We start from the raw sequence: 10,220 nt of genomic DNA, 5'->3' as shown, positions 1-10,220 counted from the left end.
CTTTGCCAACTAAGCCACCCCTAGGGATTAGCGATTAGTTTTTAATTTGATTGTATATTTTTTCGGGGTTTAATTGTAACCGTTAAATAATTATTGAGAATGACATTTATACCCATTATCTTTACTTTTTAATTTTTTTTTCTTCCAATATTCGGTATAACCAGAAAGTGATATTTCATGTATCCCTGCCTCCAACGTGGCTCCGAGACACCAGTGACACATTATCATCTCAATTACTCCTACCTTGAATTATTGGAGCTAGCCCTTTGACCATATATAATCCCATTCGTATAGGGCAAGAACAGTTGTTGGTATGGTTCTATTTTCAAACCCAATTCCATCTGAAATTGACATCCTCTTTTCTTTCTTTCTTTTATTCTCATTCATTGATTTGGGCAAGACTTTGAATATTGATAGAGATGGCTTGCCAACTTAGGACGTAAGATAATCTTATATCCTATCAGACAAAAATTTCGAAGAGACTTGCATTTGAGGTTACAAATTTCAATCATAGATAATCTACAAGGGTTGAAAGTCTTGGCTGCTCAAAATTTAATGGCAAGAATTGTGTTTTTCTCATGCTTTGTCATATATGAGGAGAGAAGATCCATCATTAACTACTAATAACGTGAATTAGATGTGGGTCGCTCATTCAGATATATTCAAATATTTGGTGGAAAGATATGAAAAAAGCACAATTTTGCCGTGACAAGTAGAGAAATCCAGCTCGAAAGAAGGTTTGGACTAAAATGGAATCAATAATCTAATTAATTCTAAATCTACGTGATACGGAAGTTGCATATCTAACTGGGTAGGGCCCGGGACGGGTCTCCACACCCGGTCGATCACCTCATGGCACTTATCTCTTAAACCATCGGGTTATACCCGGGTGGGGCTCCACATGCAATCAGGATATAACCGACTCAGTTGATCGAGGCACAAAGAACGCTCGACCAATATGGTAACCATTCTCTATTAAGAAAGTCAACTCCATCGACGATTGCACGGGGCTAATAGTAGGAAGAAGCGATCTCAGGAGATATGACAGCCCCGATCGGATTAACTTACCAAATGCATATAAGGTAACATAATCAGTATAAGATAGGAGACATACCTCTCCGGTAAGCAACGAATACAATTCTAAGTTAAATCTTGTATAGCTTTTGCACGAGACCTCATTCTATTCATTATCTGACTTTGCCATCGGAGGCGGTTGTCCGGTACACAAGTCGGCCAACATTTAACATTTTTTGCAGGACTCATTGTCGCGGTTACAAGAGGAGGCTCAGTCGGATTCAAAAGTTTAACCGAGACGCATCACTACGTAAAATCAATTGAAAACAAATCCGGAAAACATCGGCTGGGGTGCACCTCTCTCTATTGTGCACAGTGGTGCACTAATATACTAAATAAGTGATTAAAAAATATTATTTTTAATTTAAAATCAAGCAATTTTTTATTTAAATATAAAATTATACTGTATACATGTGTGTATACATGTGTACACCAATCATCAACTATTTAGTGAAAATTATTGCATTTTCTTCAACTTGTCTGCAAAAATGAAACCAAACACTGACACGGGGACGGATTCCAAGTGGCCAAATACTGAGTATACGCTGCAATAAGCCTGCAAGCTGCAACTGCGGGAGGAGGGTGTGTTTGGGCGTTGGGAAAATCAAGGAACTGAAAATAGCGTGAGAAACCAAATCAAGCCTGGAGACGAAGAATATAATTTTAATATGTTCACTTGATCATCGGACTCCTCCATGAGATGATGGAATAAAAATCTCTGGCACAGAATCCTAGTGTAAGTGACTAACGTTAAAAAATATATTTTATTCATCTAATCAGTGATTGGTTGCTAAATTATGCTCTCATTTTTTAATTTTTTAATTTTTTAATTTTTTAATCTTAGAGGTAATAATAATCCAGAGTTTTCTCGTCTCTTTATTTTAGAGAAGAATATAGAATTCTACCAAAAAAAAAAAAAAGAGAAGAATATAGAATTACTCTCTAGTATATTCATGACTTCTATGCATAATATGGAAAAATAAATTTTCACTTTTGCAAATGTTTTGTCTAGCAAGAAAAATGTAAGATGCCTAATTAGTCTGAGTTAAATCATATGCCTCAAATTCAATAAAAACCATCAAATTTGCCAAATCAAGTTAACCAAATTGAAACCACCCCTTCTTCTTTAGAGTCAATTAATTCTATGCATGTATTGAGAAATAGAAAATGAAATTTAACAGGTGAATAACATATTAATGAAAAGAGTGAGATTAATGACCATTGTGATAAGGAGAATATTCAAGTATCTCTTAATGAGGGTTTAAGGAATCCATAGAAGTTGAAGATGAGCCAGTTGCTTTAGATGTATCTAAGTTTGCTAAACAATTATTAAAAACTCTGAGAAAAAAATAAGAACTTAATTTAAATGAGAGCCTTAGTTGTTGGTTCCTTTAGGTTGCGTTTGTTTGCTAGAAAAAAAGGGGTGAGAAAGTTGTACTTGTGGGTCCCATATGTTAGTGGAGGTGGAAACCGGATAGTAAAGTGTGGAAAAATAATGGGTAAATATACTTTTCCACTTTCAATACTTGTTTGCTTGGATGCGGTGGTAAAAGTATTTTAAATTAAAGATATATTATCACTATTATTATTATTATTATTATTATTATTATTATTATTATTATTATTATTATTTATATAAACATGTTCTTCTCTCTCCCTGTGCGTGTGGTGGTATATGTATATCAGTGTAAAGGTAAATGCTTTGGTCTCTATCTCTGGACTGCGCGTCTCTCTCTCTCTGCTCTGCTTCTCAGTTGTACGCTCTCTCTGTGTGATCTGCTCTCTCTCTCTCTCTCTCTCTCTCTCTCTCTCTCTCTCTCTCTCTCTCTCTCTCTCTCTCTCTCTCTCTCTCTCTCTCTATCTCTCTCTCTTTGCCGTGTGCTCTCTCTCTCTGATCTGCGCTCTCTCTCTTTCTCTGCTCACACGCTTGTGGTTGTGGTATATATGACAATAGTGCCGACTGTCGCTGTTTGGTTCTCTTGCTTGTTCTCTTCTTTTTCTCTTCTTCTTCCTTTGATGCCGCCGAGCCACTGGTGATTCCGACGCTGCTACATGGTGATTAGAGAAATCAAAGGTGAGATTTGCCTCTGCCGCCGTTCTACCCCTGTTCTGCCTCTGCCTTTTCCGCCGGCCACTTCCTCCGTCATCTTCTATCTTCACCGAACCTCCCGCCAACAGTTGCAGATCTCCCGCCAATCTTCTCAACTCTCCCTCATTTTCCCCTCAAAAACCCCTCAAAATCGTGGGGTTTTGAGAGGGCCTGGGGTGGGAAAAATGAGCCTCGACAGGGATTCCACGGTGGCCAAAGTTGTTGGGTGAGTTTCCCACCTCAGGCAACCAAACAGGTAAATATTGGGAATTTTGTGGAAATCAAGTACAACTTTCCCACCCCTTTTTACCCACCGCAGTTTATTCCTGCAAACAAACGTAGCCTTACTTTATAGTGGTTTTGCCTAAAGGAAATGTGCACTTGAAAGATATAATGTAAGTCTTTTAGTAAGATATATGCTTAGTTTCAATAATCAATGTGAAATAATAAAGTTAAAGTGTGGAGGTTCCTGAAACAATTGTGAGGATAATTATCATAGCTGCTGATTGTGTATGTGTGTTTATCTATTGTCATAATTAGAACTTACATTGTTTACTTTGAGTTAATTGGAATTTTGGGTACATATTCACTACAAATACCCACAAGACAAAATTCGTCATCTAGGGGTAACATGCCAGTGATTTAAAGGTTTGTTACACATGCTAAGTGCAACCGTGATTGCTGCGAAAGTGAGTTAAGATTTTATTTTCTTGCTTTTGTTTATTTCTTTATTTTTGTTTGAGGACAAGCTTAATTCTAGTGTAGAGGAATTTGATGAGTACATTTATGTGTGAAATCTTAGAACATAAAACACACATTTAGACAAATTACCTTGAAGTTTTTCTTATTTTTGATTTTGCATGGCAAATCTGACAAAATGGCAAACGTGGAGCTAAAAGGCACGAGAAGGAACATTTTAGAGGATGTCCAAAGGCCATGATCGATATCTTCTTGTGGATTTGCATTTAGGAGCTTGGATTTCAAGATATGAAGCCATTTTTAGAGGACAAAATGGAGATTTTGTTTTTAGTTTATTGTATTTTATACTTTTTCCCCTTTCTCATGTATATTGTTTAGTCCTACATTGGAAAATGTGAATTATTTTTCTCGATCTTCACCCTATAAAAAGCCAAGCTCCACTCCCTTTAGATGTACTGAAAATTACTCAAGCTCTTCTTCCTTAGTAGAATCTCCTTTGTTGCTATTAAATCAACTATTTTTATTATAATTTTATTCTTAAAGTAAACCTCTTTCTTTTCTTCAATTCTTTTATTTACTTCCGTTTTTCTTTTCAAATTAGATATAAATTTTCTTTATGCTTTGTATTTTTCTTTCTATTGAATAAAATAAGGTTGTTATTTTTATTATCATTCTTGTCTCTCTCCTGATAAACTTCCTTTCCTATATACTTTAATCCTAATGACAAATTTTGGAGTAGTTAGATCGAGTTAAGCGTAGCAAAATTTTGTCTACTCAAAAGCAATTCATATCTAGGATCAATTGAAGGAACGAGACCGTATACTCCCTCCCTATGATCGATCTGTTTGCTGCATTATTTGTGCACTTGAAGTATTCATATTTATTTAACATCATATCTCTTCACTCTTTTCTTTCTTTGTGAAATTTGGAAGATGATAAAGATTTATAAATTGATCAATTGGTATGGTTCTTAATTATATCTAGGTCTGAAATTGAAAATTACATCAAAATTAATGTTCCTTGGAAAAAATTTATATGTCACAATACATTTGTGAGGAAAGTACATGAATAATGCACCCCATAGAAAAGAACATATATCATAATTAATCCCCTCAATCCTAACTCACGGATGAAATTAAAATTTGAATAACCTCTATATATAGAATTTGTTTAAAGATGGTGTCATTGTCCATAGAATTCAAGTGGAGTTCCCATCTCTAGGAGCTGGAAAGATAAAATACCCCTATAAATATGTGATGTGTGAAGAAAAGTTGAACCAGACACCATTCTCTCCCTAAAGAGAGCTCAACTTTTTCTTTTTGGGGGACAGAAAGGAGAGGTCATTAGGGTTTAGCCTTGCAATTATTTGCAATAAAAGTCCCATCATTGATTTTAAAAATGAATTTGAATTTTTCCATAGCTCAAACCCCGTAAATGAGTTGGGATCTCTAACCGTAAGACTAGAGGATTATGCTCTCTTCACACTTTTCTATCACATGTTTAAAAGAGAAGTTTACTTTTGATCTACTTTATCAATCCTTATATGTGACTCTCATCCTAAATGTTTAAATGAAAAAGAGCATGGAGAGCACAGCCCTCTATCATTGTGGGCCAGGATACGCGGCTCCCAATTGATTATTTAATTTGCAATTTTAACTCATCTAGAAATTTGCCGATTTAGTTGTGATTGCAATTGTTTTTTTCTAGGGAATCTGATGATTTTTCCAAACCCCTAGAAGATAAGTTGGTTCAATGACTTTGATACCTTGTGGTCCACTGAGATCCCATTGGGAGGATTAAAGCTTTTAGGCCCTCACTTGGGAAGGTCTATCTGGTTTGAGCGAAATGCGTCACATGGAGCGTTTAATAACCATTCCAGCACCATTTCTATTGCACAGCCTCTCTCTCTCTCTCACTTGCTCAAAGATCTGTCATGGCATGTAAACATTTCTAAGTGCTGATGCTGATACAATGGCTCCAGCCAGGCCAAATACAAGAAAACACTAAACTACTCAAGCATGACAAGCAGAGTCAATTTCCTCTAACACAATGCCCTCCTCCGCTAACCTACGTTCCTTGTACACGTACCATCTACTAGCTATAATATACAAACCCAGATTCAACCCACTTAGAATCGCCAGAAGCCAGTAAAAATTGTAAAGCCTACCTTGGTTCAAGTTATTTGGCAACCATGGCTTCCCGTTATGGGTCACCTCGTGCACTATAGAGACAAGTGCTGAACTCAGGAAGAAACCAAGCGAGAGCGTGGTCAAGAACATGCCTGTGCTCATCGACTTCATTCCTTTCGGGCACTCCCTTAGAAAGAAATCCAGCTGACCGATGTACGTGAAGGCTTCCCCTGCACCCACGAAGAAGAACTGCGGCACCAACCAAAACACACTTAAAGGAACGATGGCCTTCGGATCATCCGTCAAGCCGTGCGATCTCGCCATTCTCAACCGCTTCAACTCGGTTAGCGCCGCGGCTACCATGGCGAATATGGAAAGCACGAGGCCCACCGCGATGCGTTGCAAGGGGGTGAGACCCTGTGGGTTGTGAGACACGCGGCGTGCGAGCGGCACGATGACACGGTCGTAAACCGGGACGGTGAGAAGAATGCTGCCTACGAAGAAGACCGTTAGAGAAGCGGGTGGGATTTGAAACGAACGGCCGATGTGCCGGTCCATGGTCGTGGCTTGTGAAACGGAAAACGTTGTCATCTGAGCGTACACCGTCCAGAATATTATTGTGGTGGCCCATATGGGTACCATTCGTAGCACCATCTTCACTTCCTCCACGTCCGTTAACGTCTGTAACCTCCACTTATTCACCACACCCCAACCTTGGTCCACGTCAGCCTCCTTGATCGCTGCCTTGTCTAGAAAACTGAGACCAACAAAATCCAAAACACAAATGGCGTGATTATTATTATTATTATAAACATAAAGGCCAAATCAGTAATCGGTGTAGAGAATCCCAAAAATGTTATTCACATGATTCCCGTGTGGGGACGTGATCCTTTAGGTGGGGCCAGAGCCCAACAACCGTGTAAATAATTGTAGCGTGTTTGGATTGGACAATCATGTCAGACTTGGAACATCATCCACAAAAATAGCACGTAAGAGTAAGACTTGAAAGAATCACCTGAACTGTTTACTGTGTGGAAGCTTTTGTTTTTTCCTCTTTTGTGTGTCTTCGTCGTCCTTATCGTCAATGTCATACATTTCCGATGGATCGGACGGTAGCTGTAAATGTCTCTTCCTCGATGCAGCCACGAACACCGTTGCGATATGGGTGAGTGGGCTCCCAACCAGGTTCTTGAATCGGTACCGTCTCGTGCCGGACAGGAAAACGAAAAGCCCGATCAGGATTGCAGTGGCGCAGATTCCATACCCCCAATCTCTTCCCAGGTTGTCTTGAATGTAAACCAAGATTGTCACGGCGGCCAAAGATCCGATGCTTATGAAGAAGAAGAACCAGTTGAAGAACTTCATCATCTGGGTTTTCTCTTTCGGGTTTGATTCGTCGAACTGATCTGACCCGAATCCGGATACACTTGATTTCACACCGCCTGTACCGAGGGCGGTCAGATAAAGCGCGATGTATAGCACCGTCAGTTGTAATCCTCCTGCCTGGATACAGGAACCACCGGCGGCGCAGCTTGGGGGTCGTAAGCTTGGGATCGCGGTGGATATCGTCAATATCGTCACTCCCTAATGAATTCAAACGTTAGTAGCGGGAGAGATTTTAGTAAACGAATAGATCCAAGTGGGGGAAAACAGAGAAAAAAAAAAAAAAAAAAATCTGATCTTGGATCTTGGGTGATCGAAAGGACTATAGAAACAGTAAAATTAAAGCAGAGTTGAATTGGCTTACTGTGGCTTGCACTGCGGCGAAGATGGCTATGGTGAGGTACCTGTGGCGGTAGAAGGAAGGTGGGAATCACTTAGAAAACATTAATTGAAGATGGTACGTTGAACAGAGCAAAGTTAATGGTGCTGAATGTGAATTACAAACCTGCCCAGATAGGTATCAGCGACGAAGCCGCCTAGTAGGCAAAGCATGAAGGAGGTGCCCATGAAATTGGTAACGATGTTGGCAGCGCTGGCGTTGCCCAAATGCATAGTGTTTGTCAAATAAGTGACCAAATTCACACCTATGCCCAGCGTGGTCAGCCTCTCACACATCTCCCCACCTGTATAAAAATCTCAGAACTGTGAACATCTGAAACAATAGCTGAAGAAATGTTGAAGAAAGAAGAGGATGTAGAGATGGAGATTGACCAAGGATCATGGCTGCACTAGTCCATCCCCCTGTTTTGGATCTCTCAGCTGGATGGCCCTTGAAGTCCCAAGCATCTGATAGGGTGTCTCCCTTGCTTTCAGGAAGATCTGTATTTTCACTCACCATTTTCTCTGAGCTAGTATTTGTAGTTGCAGGGAATAGATAGGAAGGAAACCAGAGACTCACAGATTGAATGAAAACAGAGGAGAAGGCCTCTTTGCCACCAGATAGTGTTGGTAGATGCAAGCAACAGCCAAGGCGGGGAAGTATTTATAGTATCCAGATTCGAGAAATTGGATGAGAACCCAGGAAAGAAGATTGATTTTCTATTGCTCTGCTCCAAGTCCTCTTCATATTAATGGAATTAATAATTGCCTTCGTGCTTCGTCTTGCTTTGCTGGGCTTTCTTTTTCGCTTTTTCGCTTTTTTGGGAGTAAAAAGAGTTTAGATAATCAAAAGTAGTAGATAATCAAAAGACTGCTACAGTATAAGCTACTTTGCCTCGCTATGCTTCTTCCCAAGAGAAAAAAATCATTATTCCTAGAAATTTCTTTTTGGGTAATCTTAGAAAGAAATTAACATCCATTTTTTCAGGCTTTCCAAGAAATTTGATAAATATTATAGGAAAATTGTTTCTCCACCCATAAGAAATTAAAGATCTACCAACCTGACTGCATGGGTTATCCCTGTAGGATCATAGATGATGCCCCCACCCTGACAATTGGTTGGAGATGTTAATTTCTATATTTACTATATCAATTGGGTTGGTACTCAGTACTCTTAATGGAAAGAAGCTTTCTTTTTATCATTTTTTAGTCTTACAAGTTGAGGAATAATTTGTTTTTTTTAAACTATACTCAATCTTCCAAGTCGTACCCTATCCTATGTGCTAGTTTAGAATAATTCCTCCTCCACCCTCTGGTTCTTTAATGGCAGAAGTCAATTGCCGCTGAACATTTCTTCTAAACAGTGCAAGAGTCCTATCAATATGAGCTATTGAATCTGACTGATCAGATACACTGCATTTATTGGATTCCAAGTTTGGCCAACTTCCGATTATAAAAGTCTGATTAAGTTTAGGTTTCTGGTCAATTTCACGTTGACGATCATTTACTTTTGACATAATCATAACCAAGATCCATGGAGGAATCGATTCCCTATAATTGTTTACCACTTGCTTGAACCTTGCTAAAATATTTCGGTAAAAAGGGGAAAATAATATGAAGGTATGTATCGTTCTATTTTTTGGGATAATTATTATTGCCCCTGTATTTTGATTTTATTACTACTGTATTTCTTGTACTTTTCAAAATTACTAATTCAACTTTTAACTTTGTCTACAATTATTATTGCCCCATATCGTTAAGTTCCATTAGTTTACTGATGATGTAGCATTTTTATTTTTTTTCAAAAGCCCAAAATACGCTTATACTCATCTCTTTACTTATTTACCCTTTTGTCAAGTTATAGTAGTACCCTTAATTAACTATGGAGAAAAAATAACTATAATCCATTATATTCTAAAATAAAACTACCAAATAAAGAAATAATGATTAAATAAAACTCAAGAAACCGAAAGGGATGGGAAATCTACAAATTGGAAAGTAAATATCACCTAAAATATTTCAAAATAAATGAAGTGAAGGTGGGAAACCAAATTGATTTGGATTATGCTTATTTCTTTAATTCAAAATAAATGAATTTTAAATAAAATTTTTTTTTTTTTGTAAAATGAATTTTAAATAAATGAAGTTTAGTGAAGGTGGGAAATCAAATTGGATTTGGATTTTGCCCATTTTTTTAATTCAAAATAAATGAATCTAGTGAAAGCATATAGGTTCTGTATTTTAGTACCAATAGGCCGGGGGGGGGGGAAGAAGCACTACATCTAAGAATCAACAACATGAAAACTTTGTTAGAAATTACTCATTTCCTTATCGGATTGGGACCAACAAGAATGGTTGGGACAACAAACATTTTGAATACCCGTATAACCATCAAAGACTGTTGAAGTGACTAATTCCTCGAAATAAGAGGCGTTGAGGACAAAGAAATTGTTGGAGTTACCTTTTTT

General features: G+C 38.0%; 1 protein-coding gene across 1 annotated transcript; it reads right to left on the bottom strand.

Annotated features, from left to right (window-relative positions):
* Positions 1–5,634: 5,634 nt before the first annotated feature.
* LOC149029551 (protein NRT1/ PTR FAMILY 6.3-like) lies at positions 5,635–8,574 on the bottom strand. The gene is made up of 5 exons (XM_089141939.1): positions 8,146–8,574; positions 7,880–8,057; positions 7,739–7,778; positions 7,007–7,575; positions 5,635–6,748 (listed from the first exon to the last, which is right to left on the bottom strand). The coding sequence occupies exons 1-5, from the start codon at positions 8,270–8,272 to the stop codon at positions 5,875–5,877; spliced, it is 1,788 nt and encodes a 595-aa protein (XP_088998065.1). The 5' UTR covers positions 8,273–8,574; the 3' UTR covers positions 5,635–5,874.
* Positions 8,575–10,220: the final 1,646 nt, after the last annotated feature.

The sequence above is a fragment of the Hakea prostrata genome, chromosome 1 (genome assembly GCF_041222555.1).
Source record: "Hakea prostrata isolate BN-2017 chromosome 1, UWA_Hpros_2, whole genome shotgun sequence".
In the NCBI taxonomy this organism is placed as follows: Eukaryota; Viridiplantae; Streptophyta; class Magnoliopsida; order Proteales; family Proteaceae; genus Hakea; species Hakea prostrata.
The sequence above is the reverse complement of the archived record's forward strand: the minus strand, read 5'-3'. Positions and strand labels throughout refer to the sequence as shown.

Bases quoted from the DNA above. Each gene is read 5' to 3' on its own strand.
- LOC149029551 (XM_089141939.1), bottom strand. From the start codon at position 8,272: ATGGTGAGTGAAAATACAGATCTTCCTGAAAGCAAGGGAGACACCCTA. The intron at 7,576-7,738 runs GTAAGCCAATTC...TGAATTCATTAG, and splicing joins TCGCCGCAGTGCAAGCCACA to GGAGTGACGATATTGACGAT. The intron at 6,749-7,006 runs GTGATTCTTTCA...TGTTGGTCTCAG, and splicing joins CCACACAGTAAACAGTTCAG to TTTTCTAGACAAGGCAGCGA.